The sequence below is a fragment of the Haliotis rubra genome, unplaced genomic scaffold (assembly GCF_003918875.1).
Source record: "Haliotis rubra isolate DU_JTF1 unplaced genomic scaffold, ASM391887v1 Scf226, whole genome shotgun sequence".
Lineage (NCBI taxonomy): Eukaryota > Metazoa > Mollusca > Gastropoda > Lepetellida > Haliotidae > Haliotis > Haliotis rubra.
The window spans coordinates 34153-51964 of NW_025766292.1; the positions used below are offsets into that span (position 1 = coordinate 34153).

Consider the following 17812-nt stretch of genomic DNA (forward strand, 5'->3'; position numbering starts at 1 on the left):
CTGCTGTAGTGAGTGAGTGAGTTGCGTTTTACGCCACACTCAGCAATATTCCAACTATATGGCGGCTATCCCTGCTGTAAATACAGATGATAAATCCCCCTGAACCTCCTCAAAATATTAATCATTCTTCAATACCTCCATTACACAAATACCAAAAGTGTATCTTATATGTACGAAAGTTTTATAATGTTTAACTTCGTATTCGTACTTGAAATCAGAGATGAGTAATTGAGGCAAGATGTTTCAGAATATGTCACAAATATCTTCCAACCTTTCTAAGAAAGATATGTCGGTAAACAAAAGGTCACATAAATTTCAAACCATTGTAACTAGTTGTTAGGCAACTGATAATTAAAAAAAATTATGTTACAAGGTTATCGTGAACAAAGATGCTGGTACACACAGTAAGTGTCATAACTGCTCGATGAACATGTGACAGCAAAATGACTTGAGAGGTCAGAAGCACTAAATCATCTCGCAATTATCCAGACACTGCTTCATTATTTACAGTAATGTCAATGCAATATTTTCCCTGAACACACATCAAAGTTTCACAATGGCATCTAAGCACCACCACGCTGACATAAGGGCATTATTAGACCAACAGGAAGTATGAATCAGTGTGTCACTTTCTTGGTGAAATTGGGTCTAAGACATCAATTAATTCAAAGACATAAGATATGCTATTCACTTACATATATACCTCTTTTCATATTTTGAATACAATGAAAAAAACTTTATCAACATTTAGAAATAAGTCTCCTAGATGCCTCTCATAAAATGAGGGGCGGTGGGGTAGCCTGGTGGTTAAAGCGTCCGCTCGTCACGCCAAAGACCCGGGTTCAAATCCCCACATGGGCACAATGTGTGAAACCCATTTCTGGTGTCCCCCGCCGTGATATTGCTGGAATATTGCTAAAAGCGGCGTAAAACCATACTCACTCACTTTTATAAAATGACTGTATATGTCTACATTAGCTATACTGATAATGTTTGGTGCTCAATTATGCCTCATCACAAGTTTACTCAAGCATTAGAATACCAGACAAAACTTTACATTATCTCACCTTCTCATCATGTTCATCAAATGGTTCATCTCGGACACTGATTTTGTTAATGGCCTGTGCTACCCCGATGACCTCTCCGTCACTATCCTTGATGGCCATACACAGGATACTTCTGGTCTTGTAGGACATCTGGACATCAATATCACTGTTGAAGCGAGGATCCTGAAATATAACACATAATCTGAAATGTGCTTCTCAAAATGAAATATGCAAAGGTAATATTGATGTTCATATATGAAGGAAATGTGCCCAGAAGTGATATGTGAAACATTACAAATACAGTCTAACACCTGTGTGTGGACGTTGAAGGAACCTCATTGAGTACTTCTGAGCTGTCAGAGTTTGACACATCCACAACATGATGACTAAAGGAAGAACACGTAGGAACTTCTACAGTGATGAGTTTGTTACAACAGTGTCTCACTGTATGTCACTTGGTATGAAACTGATTGTCACTGTGGGAGTTACCAAGATGCAGGAATGACGGAAAGCAACATCAAGTGAGAAGCTCAGGATCAATGCACAACGATGAATAGGCCATAAAATTTAGGGGTTCTGGCTACCAAAACATATCTCTTATTAACTGTTCAACTGCATAGTTATGGCAAGAAGAACTGAAAGTGATGTTGGACAATTGGAAGCAGATGAATCACTGTGGGCTGTTTAATACCAACTCAGATTCAGCATTGCTTCGATGAAAATTGTCAAGATTGTCACTTATGGAGAAACATCCTCCTCCACAGCAGCAGCAGTAATTCCAGGAATGTGACGGGTGTCTGACCAGCAGCAACAAACCTAGTGTGGTTGATTACTACTCACATTGGTACCATGCCAAGACATCCATCAGAATTCGGGAAATCCAGATCAAACTATGTGAACAAGACATTCATCTACCAATACAGTGGAAGATGGATGTGGTAGGTACACCACTACAGCCAAAGCTGTCAATGTGTTGGTGTCAAATTGGACTGACTGAGAGTCAAGTTGACCACATTCTGTGCTCCTCCTCCTCAGCTCCTCCTCACAGTACTGGGATGGGCCAGCTGATAATTTTAAGGGGACGGTGCTGTGGTAGGGCATCATGTATCCTGTGACTGGTGTCTGACAGTACTTGGATGGGCCAGCTGATAATTTTAAGGGGACGGTGCTGGGGTAGGGCATCATGTATCCTGTGACTGGTGTCTGACAGTACTGGGATGGGCCAGCTGAAAAGTTTGAGGGACGGTGCAGTGGTAGGGCATTATTAACGGATGTTATTAAACAGTTTATGTCAACTGGCAAGTACAGAAATGTTTTATCAATGACAATTAAAGTGAATAGTAACATCTTGATGTGATCCTCCAACTTGAAGCATTCCAGTTAGTCATCCCTAACTATATCATGCTTCACGATACCATGAATTCAATTAAACCTCATGTAAACTGACTGGCAAATCACAAAACTCACTCTTATTTACAGCACCCACGATTGGATTACTGCTACTTACACCTTGAAACAAACCTATGTTGACAGAGAATGGATTCATATATCATAAATGCCACACTTTGACACATTAAAAGTCATATCTCATGTGGTTTGACTCTTATGACAACAAATTGTGTTTGTGATAGAAATAGCAAGACCACAGCAACAATCAGCCGTGACTCCTCAATGTGTGACAGGTATCTGAATTGGTATGCCTCTGGTTATTATTATTTGAAACAAAGTGAAAGCCACATTAAAATAACACAATTTAGAAGATATTATTCCTCGTAAAATAATAGTTTCAGATACTATTTTTTTCAGACAATCTCATCACAATTCTTCCCAGTGTTGTTTCTCGATGTATTTTAAATTAATCATTGACATTCCATAAGATTTTAAAACCATTTGATCAGTTGGTCATAATCAGAGAAGATATTTAAAACCACAGTGAAAGTGCAATGGTCTTTGCACAAAGGTCAGTGGAGGTCAAGGGGTCTGGTACTATTTCTATCAGAAGGAAGAGAGCTCAATTTGAAGGGTTGTAGTCTAATATCCCTTGCTTCAGTCACCAAAGCAATTTATTATATTTGAGTGAAATGAGCAAACATACTTTACAAATGACCTTCACTTTGACCTTGACTTTATTTGTATAAAAGATTTTTAATTTCAACCCTGCCTGAGGACAACAAGTACCAAGTTCCATTAAGCTACAGCAAAACCATCTTTGCCAGTAAACACCAGACGTTTGATGAAACAAAGATGACCTTTCTCATGACAAGGTGTCAGCACAATTTTCCAAAGCTATAAAGGAGCCATGCATGCTGTGATATTCTTAAAAACAATTACCGTGAAATGTTTCCAAAACAAAGTGTTGCAGCAGTAGTCAAATTCAGGCAAAACCCTAAAGCATCACCACTTACATAATGAAAATAAGATTAAATGGTGCTGAACTTCACATTCAAGATTATTGGCCTTATATAGCAATGTACATTCACATATGTATGTGTGTTGAAGACTTGACTATAGCTGATACCACTAGCCCACTGAGATGCCATGCTGGAGTGTCACGTGAACATCCAACACAGGATTCTGACGCCAGACTCACCTGTCTTTGTTGCATCCCCTTAATGTTGAGCCAAACTACTGACACGGTCTCAAACCTGTGAAACACAGAGTTTAGTTTTACACTTCTTTTAGCAGTATTTCTGCAATATCGTGGTAGCGGACACCAGAAATGGGCTTCACACATTGTACCCATGTGCAGAATCGAACTCTGGTCTTCTAACCACAAGGCCACCCCACTGCCCCTCTGGAACACAGGACATAGTCTTTGGTGAGGGCATGCATGTGGTTCTTGAGGAGATTATGTGTCCAAACAAAATTATTCACTTTGAGAATCAACAACCAGGGTCCCGTTCCTCAAAGCGAGCATAGCTCTAAGATGATTGTAACTCCCATACTTTAACATAGACTTACGACTGTTGTAGCGCTACGATGAGGAATGGGACCTGATGGACAGTCAATGGATAATGTATCATGGCCAAAGCTCTCCTCACTATCAATCAGGACAGAAGAAAGAAAGAAAACCAATTTTGCAAATGATTGAAAATGACTTCTCCATTGAAGACCTAGTTGTTTAACTGTTTATAGTCTGTTTGGCTCAAAAGCGGACCGATGAATTGCAATCTAACTCGAAAACTAATAAACATAACATACTCAATGAAACGCTGATCATAATCAAAACATCATACCAACTCTGTGAGGTTTTTGCAGAATTTTTGTCCTAAAAATAATAAAGTTGTTTAACAAACTATCATTAAAATATTGACACAGTTCACTATTTGTTACGAGGGAGGAGTGCAGAGAAAGGGACAGCCAGGTGTTCGAGAAGCACGTTCACAGACAAAGTTATTTATTCATTAACCTGTGCTGCGCCATCTCCATCCGTTCTCGAACACCTGGCTGTCCCTTTCTCTGCACTCCTCCCTCGTAACAAATAGTGAACTGTGTCAATATTTTAATGATAGATTGTTAAACAACTTTATTATTTTTAGGACAAAAATTCTGCAAAAACCTCACAGAGTTGGTATGATGTTTTGATTATGATCAGCGTTTCATTGAGTATTTTATGTTTATTAGTTTTCGAGTTAGATTGCAATTCATCGGTCCGCTTTTGAGCCAAACGGACTATACATATCTAGCAAATTTCCAAAATTTCCAAAAATATTTTGGATATTCAAGATTTGATTAATTTATCTATTCTTTTAAATAACAATTTTTAGATCATATATATCTTCAGTAAATGGCATACATGTTCTGAGTGATTCTCAAGACCTTCATTAAATGTATCCTCCAATAATGATCAAACAAAACAGCTTCCCACATTGTGCCATGTATGACCTTAACCTTTAATACCAACTGTTGTGATGAATTCTACAGAGCCTTAAGTGCAGAGCAGCTGGCTCACATTCTCCACACAGGTGCTGTGGCTAGCTCTCAATGTGCATGATCAGGTCATGTTAAGACTGACTCCTTGGCAGCCTATAATTGCACTTGGAGGCACACACCTGCCTTGTATGTAAAGAGATAACATTCTACAGCTGTCTTCATTAGAAATCTCATTCAATTGCACATGATGTGTAAGAAATCGGGCTGTTCAATTACCACTGCCCTATAAAAAAGACAGAATCAGCCACATTTGTAGAGAAAGAACTCATTTCCATTAAGAAGCTACAGGCATGTCTTGTTGGCCTACTTTAGTTGTGTAAATATATGTGACTGTGTGTCAAACTCGATTACTGAAGTAATAATGTTACTCTTACTGAACACTTCTTCAGATACAAAATGGGAAAAACATGGCATTATAGTAGTGAGTCACTCAGTTCATTTTGATGAAAATACCATAAAAGATGAATGCCAGTAGTGTTTCTGTCAAGTTATTTTGAACAATTTTTCATTGCATTTGACAAGTCATGCAGGATCTATTATTCATAATAATTATTATTATCAATGAATGACACAACCACTTTTGATATCTTTGACCTGTGTTTACCTGTCATTTGATGTAGTAGTTCTTATAACAAGTGTCCTTGTAGAGGTTACAGGGTCAAACAAACTGAGAGTGAAATAATCAAGATCCATAGCCTTTACTGTTAAACAGGCCTGTGCTTTTAGCAATTATAACTCCAATGATACCAAGGCATGGGACACCAGAAATTAAACAGAAGTTATTATCAAGCTATGATTGTGTATAATTCTGAAAATAGCAACATCACATCATTGCCAATATTTCTGCAATTTGTTGGGACATCACACTAACAAATCCTTATATTTTAAACAAATGTCCTTTTCACTGCCTGCAATCCCAACCAGTTGTTAGGCAAACAATATACTTTGTTTAATAGCCTCTGCATTTGGACATGTCAATTCTTGCCCGTGTCTTCAAGGTACAACACTTTTGTCATTATATATTTGCACACTGTTTTAGTATTACTACCTATAAAAGTTTTAAAGGGTTTCAATAAATAAATAAAATAATGGACATTTATAAAATGCCTGTATCCACGCACTTGTGCACGCTCAAAGCAATGAGACATTATTACCCCGGATAATCCTTTCTGCCTGTGAGGCGCGCTAGAAGGTTAACAGTCCTACGACCTATCCAACCGGGTACCCATTCACTGCTGAGTGAACAGAGGCAATTATGAACCAACTCACCTGCGCAAGGTGAGACAACTTGTGTCACGTGCTTTATTGTGGGGCAGGGCTGAAGTCCTAGACACTCGCAGGAGTCAAGCTGCCAAACACCATCAGGTCACCCATCCAAGGAATGTCCACGACCAACTGTGCTTAACCTCGCCTGATTTGTGACCTGGGCTCTATGTTCAAGAACACACACCACCACAGCCACCCATCAATCATTTTTTTCAATCTGGGTGTATTTCACATAAGCACACTTTTCAAACATATTTTTGGCAGCCTGGACACAACCCTTTGACCTTCTATGTATGTTCCTCAGTACATCCAAACTGACTACCAAAAACAGCTCAAACCAAATCAGGTGACATCAGATCTGGCCAATGTTTACCTACATTCCCCTTTCAACTCTAATGTTATGTAATGCAGCCTGTGCCTCCAGCTACCTTACGAACAAGGTCCCAAGTCACTGTTGCATACTGTAAATACAAGGGACAAAACACTCTGCATATTCATTAGAATCCTCAACTGACAGCAGGACTCAAACTATGAGCATGCATTTATGAATCACTGACAAACAGTATGAATGATGCAGTAAAGATGTCTTTCAATGTGTCCAAAAGAAGGATCACTGATTATGATGTTAATCATCAAATCCACTTTTTAACAAAATAAGGTTTCAGCTGACCTTTACCTTCAAGAGAGGTCACAAGCATTTTATCCCCCCCCCCAAAAAAAAGTGAAAACAGAATCAGACCGTTTGCAGATATTTCGTCAAGTCGGTTTGAAAATGACTTCACATGAGACAATTCAAGGAGAAAAAATAGTTGGTCTTAATATACTATCACTATCGCAATAGTATGTTGCAATAGTTGTTTCCCCCTCAATAGTCACCCCCACCCAATACATACAGGGGACTTTCAGTGTAAAACACTCCTCCCAGATATGAAGGAGTAGTATCAGCAACATATGTCAACATATTGTGATGTGGCCATGGTATTCCATGTGAAATAATGCTGCTGCAGTATTACATTATGTCTGTTGAGTTTAGAGGACAGTTGTGTGCTAGTAAAGGTTCATAGCAAACCTAAGTCCAGGTATGCAAAGAACATGTTTTATTACGAGATCGTGTAACAGTAGGAATGACTTGCGAAATCCAATACTGATTTGTTTGAACACTATTTATGATGACTGATCACGAGGAGAAGATGAACGAAGGTTGGTGGTTCGGCTTATGTACAGAACATACCATTTTAATACTGATTTTAAAGGTCAAGTTAGGACCTCGGCTTATCTATGAGATTAGCTTATCTATGGTAATATATGGTACCTAAAGAGTAAAAGCTGCTAGAGCATCCAGAATATTCCAGTACTTTTGTCTCAGTCATCTCACATTACATCTCACATCTCACGAACACCAGCAAATGTGTGAAGATCACTTTTCACCTAGGATTCCCATCGTAGGTCTATTGTGGAAGCTTGACCACCGCTGCAACCAGGTGAATGCTATCAACACTGTCTATACTGCTTTCTAAGATGCCTAGCGCTTAGAACAATAAAAAAAAAAATACATTATCAGACAATAAAGGTATAGTTTTTTGATGACGTAACAATTGAATGACGTTTTCCCGTCACTGCGCCATTCTAGTGTGCCCCCTCGTGATCGAACCATTTTACATTACGTCACAATGTAAGCGACGTCACGATGCATGTCAGTTGTCATCGCCTCGTACGGCCTCCTACAGTAAACTACACCGTTGCATCCAGTTTCTTGGTTTGCTGTTGCTTCACGCAGCTAACATCACTGGTGGAAACATTACGTTTATGTTTTACGACGGTTAAAATGTGTCATTTCGACTCACAAGTTTTCAGCGACGCGACGGTAGCGTTCATAATGTTTACATTCCCACAATGCAATTGTGGAATGTCGCTGACTACTCAACTTCCTCTGGATGTACTGATCTAAACTTACGCTGGTAGTAGAAATGCAGCGTTCATATTGCCCCATATGGTTTACGTTAATGACAGATGTAATTAAAATAATTCAGAGAAGATATTTAATCCGAGCGTAAACCTTCATCAAACTGTTATCATTTGTTTTTTCTGGTAGCGTTAGTCTTAGCGTAGGGGCAGACACATCAATAGAACAGCCCAGTTAGCCCTGTGCAAGGATTCTTAATTTAGGTCACCGACACCGTCGTTTGTTTTCTGCCTTAAATTAATCGTAATTATCTTTAGAAAGTATTAAATTTGGCATCTTAGAAAATACACTTAGCCCTACCACCATGTATAGTGTAATAAAACACACTTTAAGCCCTGAACTATTATAACATTAAAGCACTCGGACGCCAAAGCGTCCTCGTGCTTTAACTATAATAGTTCAGGGCAAAAGTGTGTTTTATTACATTATACATGGTGGTAGAGCGAAGTGTATTTCTTAAATAATCGGTCTATTGTGGAAGCTTGAACACTGCTGCTGCTACCAGGAGAATGCTATCAACACTGTCTATACTGCCACAATAGGTCTATTGTGGAAGCTTGAACACTGCTGCTGCTACCAGGAGAATCCTATCAACACTGTCTATACTGCTATAATAGGTCTATTGTGGAATCTTGACCACCACTGCTGCTACCAGGAGAATGCTATCAACACTGTCTATACTGCTATAATAGGTCTATTGTGGAAGCTTGACCACCGCTGCAACCAGGTGAATGCTATCAACACTGTCTATACTGCCACAATAGGTCTATTGTGGAAGTTTGACCACCGCTGCAACCAGGTGAATGCTATCAACACTGTCTATACTGCTATAATAGGTCTATTGTGGAAGCTTGACCAGCACTGCAACCAGGTGAATGCTATCAACACTGTCTATACTGCTATAATAGGTCTATTGTGGAAGCTTGACCACCGCTGCAACCAGGTGAATGCTATCAACACTGTCTATACTGCCATAATAGGTCTATTGGGGAAGCTTGACCACCGCTGCAACCAGGTGAATGCTATCAACACTGTCTATACTGCCATAATAGGTCTATTGTGGAAGCTTGAACACTGCTGCTGCTACCAGGAGAATGCTATCAACACTGTCTATACTGCCATAATAGGTCTATTGTGGAAGCTTGAACACTGCTGCTGCTACCAGGAGAATCCTATCAACACTGTCTATACTGCCATAATAGGTCTATTGTGGAAGCTTGAACACTGCTGCTGCTACCAGGAGAATGCTATCAACACTGTCTATACTGCTATAATAGGTCTATTGTGGAAGCTTGACCACCGCTGCAACCAGGTGAATGCTGTCAACACTGTCTATACTGCTATAATAGGTCTATTGTGGAAGCTTGACCACCGCTGCAGCCAGGTGAATGCTATCAACACTGTCTATACTGCTATAATAGGTCTATTGTGGAAGTTTGACCACCGCTGCAACCAGGTGAATGCTATCAACACTGTCTATACTGCTATAAATGTAATTTTCTGAATAAAATTGATATTTTATACTTATCTTGACTCATGCTCTTTTGCTTGTCTTCTTCTTCTTGCGAACATAGTGGAACACTTGTATCTCCCTAATTGAAGCTCCCTTCAATGTAAAATCACTAATTAGTACTCACCACGAGTTGCCTCCCTCTTCCTTTGCGCGGGAAAGGAGGCACCACCCTCTCGCCTCATGCTTCACTCTCTCCTGATATAGCGAGCCCAACACTTGAATTTACAGGGAAATCCAAAGTGTTATGTGGGGAGGATGGGAGGGCTTACCTCATGAATCAGGATAAGTATAAAATATCAATTTTATTCAGAAAATTACATATTTTTCCTTATCCTGACTCATGCTCTTTTGCTTGTAGAATCCTACGGAAATGGAGGTGGGAAAACCAGAATACTTTGGATTTAAATAATTAGTGATTTATATATATATGTAATAACCCCCTACAAGAACTTCATAATGGCACTGAATTAGGATAATTCCTGCTACTATAAACCATAAGTTTACCAGCTGCCATAGATGGGGTACTACAATAAGAATATACTATGATAATAGCAGTAATGGTATAAAAGCGACTCAAAATGGAGAAGCTACCCAACTGTACATAAACATCAGTACTGGGCTTAAGACTAAGTAGCCTTAAGATATGTATATAATTAGCCCTAAAACTCCGTAGAGTTATAAGCTAGATGATACTGGTATGATATATACATAATAATCTCATGAGACTATGTCTCATCGTCTACGAGGGACTGTCAACTGCTGTGCGAGGACCATGGGACCGAAATGGTGAATACCTGAGACGTCCTCGGTGGTGATATCTCTCAGATAATGATTAGCAAACACCATGTCGGATTTCCAAAAGCAGCCCTCCATAATGGTATTTAATGAGCAGTTACCGTGTAGAGCGAGTGTGGAAGCCAGTGCTCTGATCTCATGTGGATTAGATGCTCTTGGAGGGTCGAGTCCTGCAGCCTTGTAGGCTCGAAGTATGACAGTTCTTATCCATATTGATATGGTGGTACGAGAGACTTCGGTCTGAGTCGCTGTCGATAGAGGGATGAATAATCGTTTGAGATGTCGTCGCCTCGTTTTGGATCGTCGTAGATAGATTTTGAGAGCTCTGACTGGGCATAGAGATAGGTCCAGCGTATCTTGAGATCCGAGAATTGAGGAGAGTGCAGGAACATGGAATAATCTGTCTGGTTGACCTGGCAATTGATTCTTGGCGATGAAATCCCATCGTAGTCCCATGTGCACCATGTTTTGATTGTCGTCAAACCGTATTCTCTCATAATCTAGTGCGTGAATTTCTGACATCCTGGCTGCGTTGCTAGGGATAACAGGAACAATGTTTTCTGTGAGAGAAATTCAAAGTTGTTGATTCCAGTGGTTCATAAGCCTCACTTGTGAGGTGTTGGAGCACTATATTTAGATCCCATGCTGGAGCGCGGAACTTCTGTTTCTGATCCTCCAATCGGAATGCACGTAGTAAGGCCAGTAACTCTGGTGTTTTGGTTAACTTGACACCCGTTCTCATAGTTATCACAGAACTAAGCGCGGCAAGATATGTTGACAATGTCAAGCCTTTTAATTGTTTATTTTGGCGTAAGTAACACAGATAGTCAGCCACTTCTGGATGTGTAGCATTTCTCACTGTAAATCCCTTTTTAGCTGCGTAAGTTTCGAAACTGTGCCACTTGTCGTCGTACAAGTTATGTATTAGAATAGCGTAAAGCAAGCGTGACTGCTTTCAACGCTCTGGCTGAATAACCTCTCTTGTTTAGACACACTTTAATACAGTCCATACGTGAAGTTGGAATGCTTCTGGGTTTCCGTGCGCTTGTTTGGTGTGAGGATGTATTAGTAGATTCGAGCGCTTTGGTAGCTCTAGTGCTGGTTGTCCGATTTCTTGAATTAGAATGGGAAACCACGTTCTCGCTGGCCAGTAGGGCGCGACCAAAATCAGTTGGAGGCTCTTTGTTTGTCTGATTTTCTGTAACACTTGTGGGATTAACGCTGGTGGCGGAAACGCGTACGCGTTGAGGCCTTCCCAGGATATGCTTAGAGCGTCCGTTGCCCACGCTTGTGGATCCGGGACTGGTGATACGAATGTTGTTAGCTGATTGTTGAAGCGAGTGGCGAATAGATCTACTAGCGGAGCTCCTATTTTCTTGATAATCTGTGCAAAGATTTCTGTATGGAGCATCCATTCTGTCGGTGACGGTAGGTGTGGCCGAGAGAGTGTGTCTGCTAGTACATTCTTGGCTCCAGGAATGTGACATGCTCTGACATGTAAGTTGAGATCGTTGATTAGATCGAACAGTTGAAAGCATAAAGTCAATAGGTTCAGTGATCTCGTTGAGCCTTGTTTGTTTACATAAAACGCCACTGTTGAGTTGTCGGTGTGAATCATCACCCTTCTGTAGAATGGTGCTCCAATGTAGTATGGCGTTGATTACAGCTTTCATCTCTAGCATGTTTATGTGGAGCTTGCTTTCTTGCTGATTCCATAACCCTGATGCCGTCCGGTTGGCAAGATGAGCTCCCCAACCTTGGAGCGACGCGTCTACATAGAGCTGGGTTTTGAATTCCGGCTCTGTTAAATAAATGCCTTTGCAGACATTCGACCTCCTGGTCCACCATAGTAGATGAGGTCTGATGTGTTTCGGTAGACTGAATGGCTGTAGGTCGTCGAGATGAGCATTGATGAAGACCTGTAACGGACGTAACTGTAGTCTGCCTCTGACTGTCATGTCTTGGGCTGACGTGAGGAGACCCAACAGACTCTGCCATTGTCGTAGTGGTAGCGGAGAGAATAAGGCTTGTGGGATGGTCTGTTGGATCTTGAGCCATCGGTCTTCTGGTACGACGATACGTTTCAGTGTTGTGATAAATCGAATGCCTAGAAATTGCAGATCTTGCGTTGGTACTAGGTCCGACTTGAGTAGATTTACAAACCATCCTAGCTTTGTTAGTAGCTTGATGATGAAGTTTAACTGTAGTTTGAGATGCTGTGGATCTTGATCCACTTGTATCCCGTCGTCGAGGTAAAACGCACTGCATAGCCCTAGACGATGTAGGTAGGTGACGATAGGTTTTGTTACTCTTGTGAATAACCAGGGGGCCGATGATATTCCAAATGGGAGTACTTTCCATTGATAATGCAGCCCGTCTAGTGTAAACCGTAGGTATTTCCTGGATTCGGGATGTATCGGGATGCGTAGATAAGCATCCTGCAGATCTATACTGGCCATGTAGTCCATGGGACGAATTAGGTGCCGTAGTTGAGGTAGATGTATCATGCGAAACGTTGGCGGTTTGCGTAGATAATCTCTGTTGAATGTGCTCATGTTGTAAATGAGTCTGTATTTCTCCTTGGAGTTTTTCTTGGGCACTAGGAAAACTGGGGAGTAGAAGCCTGGTTCGATGTTTACTTGATCTAGTACTTCTATGGCCTGCTTGGTTAGGAGAGATGTAACAGCCTCTCTTAACTTTGGTAGTTGTTACGCCTGGAAGTCGAACTTGTGAGGGTTGACTGTCAGCGGAGGCGTGGCCTGTAGTTGGATTCGATATCAGTGTTGAAGAATGTTGGAGACATAAGGGTCTTGTAACATTCCCCAGTTCTCCCAGTGCAGTTGAAGGCGTCCACCCACTTGTGACGGTTGTACTGGAACGGCTGGGGGTGGAAGACTCCAGTCGTTCCGAACCTGTCTTTCATCGTTTATAGTTGCGGGAACCTCTGGGTGCCCTGCCTCTTCCTGATCCTCCTCTGTAGTTGCCATATGGATGACGAAAAGAATCTTTTCCTCTGGAGCTGGCCATCTTCCTATCCTGTGCTTTCTGTAATCCAGTGAATTTAGATTTCCCTGAATATCTCTGTGAAGTCTGCCTGATGACGCTGGCTAGCGTGTCCATCGACTTTATCATAAGGACTTCTCTAGAATCCTTGGTGACTTCCTTAGAGACTTTATCTATTCCTCCGTCGAAGATGGATGGCGTAGACCACGGGGCTGTGTAGAGTGGAGCTGTAAACTGCTCACCCCAGCTGCAGGAAGCGAGGAGGCCTTGACGACAAGCCAGAGTTAGTGCTGCAGAGACTGATGTGAGATGATCTGTTAGAAACTGCTGGTCCTTCTTTTGCATAAGTTGGGCCGAGTAGATCATTCTGTCATCCTCAGATGTCGAATCTCGAAATCTGGATATAAGAGTCTCATTGATCGTTCTAGATCTATTAAGGCCGAAGAACATTCGCCTTGTCATGGTTTCGATCTGAACCAGCTTGCGGTCGTCAATCTTATAGTTCTTATTCTTGACATCGTTGATCACTTTGTAGTTGTCATCGATCCCTTGTGCCTTGAAAAAGGGGTCCATATTATGAGTTGAAAACTTCTTTGCGTTGAACTGTGGTAAGTGTGGCGCTTGGACTTTAGTGGCTTTATGGAAGGCTGTGTCCAGATTCTGTGGGACCGTAGCAATCGGGTCGATCGGAGGTAGGGTGATGTTGTCTGCATCGTCCTCCCTCATCACATAAGTGTGTGCCGGATTACCGTTCTTAGACGGTGAGGCTAGGTCTAGGTTATTAACCATCCAATAGCGTATCTCAGCGTCGGAGAATATGATGCCTCCATCATCTTCTATAACGGGATCGCTTATAAGAGGTTGATGCTCTTCCGATGGTGACCTGTATGGTTCTATCTCTGTGCAGGACGACGACACCGGAGACCTGACTGGGGACTTCCGTGAAGACTTGTGCGGCGAACGGTGTGGTGACCTGCAAGGCGATCGGCGAGGTGGACGACGAGGTGATCGGCGTGGAGAACGGCGAGGAGATCGTCTTGGTGAACGAGCTGACGAGCCGTGTCTAAATGGTGACCTTCACGGCGATCTATGTGGTGAACGTTGATAGCTTCGCGAAGCTCTTGGAGAATCCCTCGATGACCTTTTAGACGAAGATGACTTGGAGCCTGTAGCTGGTGCCCTTCGCGAAGCTTCATCTGAGTCCGGTCCTGGGGAGCGACGACTTGACCTTCGCGAAGGCTGAGGGTCCGAGTCAGAGTCCGGGGATGAGATGATCTTCTTTTTCGAGCGTCCTCGTGCGTGTTGATCATCAAGGTCCGAGGTAGATGACGATCTAGACGTCCTACGCGAAGGCCTTCGCGAAGGCTGTACATCTGGGTCCTTCGCCGAGGTGGTCTGAGACTTCCTTCGCGGAGGTGGCATTGTAGTGGCCTCTACGTTGACGGGGGGTCCCTCTGGGGTGTCGTCTATGTTGGAGCCTTTCGCGAAGGCTCAGGCTCTGGGCTGGTTGTCTCTCCAGTCTCTATCGGTCCTCCATCATCTTCATGATCTGCCGCATCAGGTCGTCTGGGACGGTCTGTGAAGATGTAGTCGGTGCCCTCTCTGCGTTGGTAACGACGGGGCCCTCAGGAAGATCGTCCGACATCAGCGTTGGTACATCAGGCTGCATGGCGATCTGCGCTGATGTCACTGTAGCCGACACCGGTCGTTTCTTGTGGCGTAGATCGGGTATGATGATCGACTGATCATCATACAGGCCCAGTTCTGCGGCGGGAACAATCTCGGCTGAGAAGGTTCTAGAAGACTTCATTGATTTCCCCTTGGAGGTAGATGCCCTGGGGGTACGGAGTCTGCGTTGAGATGATGTCGAAACCCTCTTAGTCTTTGGCTGCGATGACGGGATGTCTGGGGATGCAGGTCGCTTCATGGAGACGGCGGACTGCGTCCCACGCCTCTCCTCCGAGGGTAACTCTAGCGGAACACCAGACGGGAGGGGGTCGTCCGACAGCAGTTGACTAACTAGGGGTTCCGATGTATCGGCCATGGCTAAACCTTGTTTGCGTGACCTATCTGCTGCACGTCTCAAGACGCAAAGATAATATTTATTAAATGCAGAATTAGACGTGAAGAAAACGCACATGGCGTAGTACAGCTAGGGCATATTAAATGCGGATCAGCAGCAGAAAAACGTAATCTACAAATAGTACAGATTTTCATCAACGTAAACTTGCTGAACAAACACGGACGTCCCGTGAATAAACAGCAGAAATACGATTAATTATCAATACATAATTGTAGAAGGATACTAGCTACACCTCTATAGAAGACTATAAGAGGTAATAAACTAAGAATAATCAAAGGATATAGTGTGTAGGGAGACACAGGCGCTCTCACATCCTGCTCACTGGGCGAAGAAGGACAGAGTGAAGCATGACGCCAGAGGGTGGCGCCTCCTTTCCCACACAAAGGAAGAGGGAGGCAACTCGTGGTGAGTACTAATTAGTGATTTTACATTGAAGGGAGCTTCAATTAGGGAGATACAAGTGTTCCACTATGTTCGCAAGAAGAAGAAGACAAGCAAAGAGCATGAGTCAGGATAAGTATAAAATATCAATTTTATTCAGAAAATTACATTTATAGCAGTATAGACAGTGTTGATAGCATTCACCTGGTTGCAGCGGTGGTCAAACTTCCACAATAGACCTATTATAGCAGTATAGACAGTGTTGATAGCATTCACCTGGTTGCAGTGGTGGTCAAGCTTCCACAATATTGACCACCGCTGCAACCAGGTGAATGCTATCAACACTGTCTATACTGCTATAATAGGTCTATTGGGGAAGCTTGACAACCGCTGCAACCAGGTGAATGCTATCAACACTGTCTATACTGCTATAATAGGTCTATTGGGGAAGCTTGACAACCGCTGCAACCAGGTGAATGCTATCAACACTGTCTATACTGCTATAATAGGTCTATTGTGGAAGCTTGACAACCGCTGCTACCAGGTGAATGCTATCAACACTGTCTATACTGCCATAATAGGTCTATTGTGGAAGCTTGACAACCGCTGCAACCAGGTGAATGCTATCAACACTGTCTATACTGCTATAATAGGTCTATTGGGGAAGCTTGACAACCGCTGCAACCAGGTGAATGCTATCAACACTGTCTATACTGCTATAATAGGTTTATTGTGGAAGCTTGACAACCGCTGCTACCAGGTGAATGCTATCAACACTGTCTATACTGCTATAATAGGTCTATTGTGGAAGCTTGAACACTGCTGCTGCAACCAGGAGAATGCTATCAACACTGTCTATACTGCTATAATAGGTTTATTGTGGAAGCTTGACCACTGCTGCTACCACGTGAATGCTATCAACACTGTCTATACTGCTATAATAGGTTTATTATGGAAGCTTGGCCACCGCTGCTACCAGGTGAATGCTATCAACACTGTCTATACTGCTATAATAGGTCTATTGTAGAATAGGTCTATTGTGGAAGCTTGACCACCGCTGCTACCAGGTGAATGCTATCAACACTGTCTATACTGCTATAATAGGTCTATTGTGGAAGCTTGACAACCGCTGCAACCAGGTGAATGCTATCAACACTGTCTATACTGCTATAATAGGTCTATTGTGGAAGCTTGACAACCGCTGCTACCAGGTGAATGCTATCAACACTGTCTATACTGCCATAATAGGTCTATTGTGGAAGCTTGACAACCGCTGCAACCAGGTGAATGCTATCAACACTGTCTATACTGCTATAATAGGTCTACACTGTCTATACTGAAGCTTGACAACCGCTGCAACCAGGTGAATGCTATCAACACTGTCTATACTGCTATAATAGGTTTATTGTGGAAGCTTGACAACCGCTGCTACCAGGTGAATGCTATAAACACTGTCTATACTGCTATAATAGGTCTATTGTGGAAGCTTGAACACTGCTGCTGCAACCAGGAGAATGCTATCAACACTGTCTATACTGCTATAATAGGTTTATTGTGGAAGCTTGACCACTGCTGCTACCACGTGAATGCTATCAACACTGTCTATACTGCTATAATAGGTTTATTATGGAAGCTTGGCCACCGCTGCTACCAGGTGAATGCTATCAACACTGTCTATACTGCTAAAATAGGTCTATTGTGGAAGCTTGACCACCGCTGCAACCAGGTGAATGCTATCAACACTGTCTCTACTGCTATTAATAGGTCTATTGTGGAAGCTTGGCCAGCACTGCAACCAGGTGAATGCTATCAACACTGTCTATACTGCT

General features: G+C 42.4%; 1 protein-coding gene across 1 annotated transcript in view; it reads right to left on the reverse strand.

Moving 5' to 3' along the window:
• The window catches only part of LOC124277730 (dual 3',5'-cyclic-AMP and -GMP phosphodiesterase 11-like), a gene marked incomplete at its 3' end in the record, with an annotated part of 134906 nt that overhangs the window by 29582 nt on the left and 87512 nt on the right, over positions 1–17812 (reverse strand). The window contains exon 2 of the mRNA XM_046713456.1: positions 1068–1229. Coding sequence (XP_046569412.1) covers positions 1068–1229 — 162 coding nt within the window. The remainder of the gene's footprint in view (positions 1–1067; positions 1230–17812) is intronic.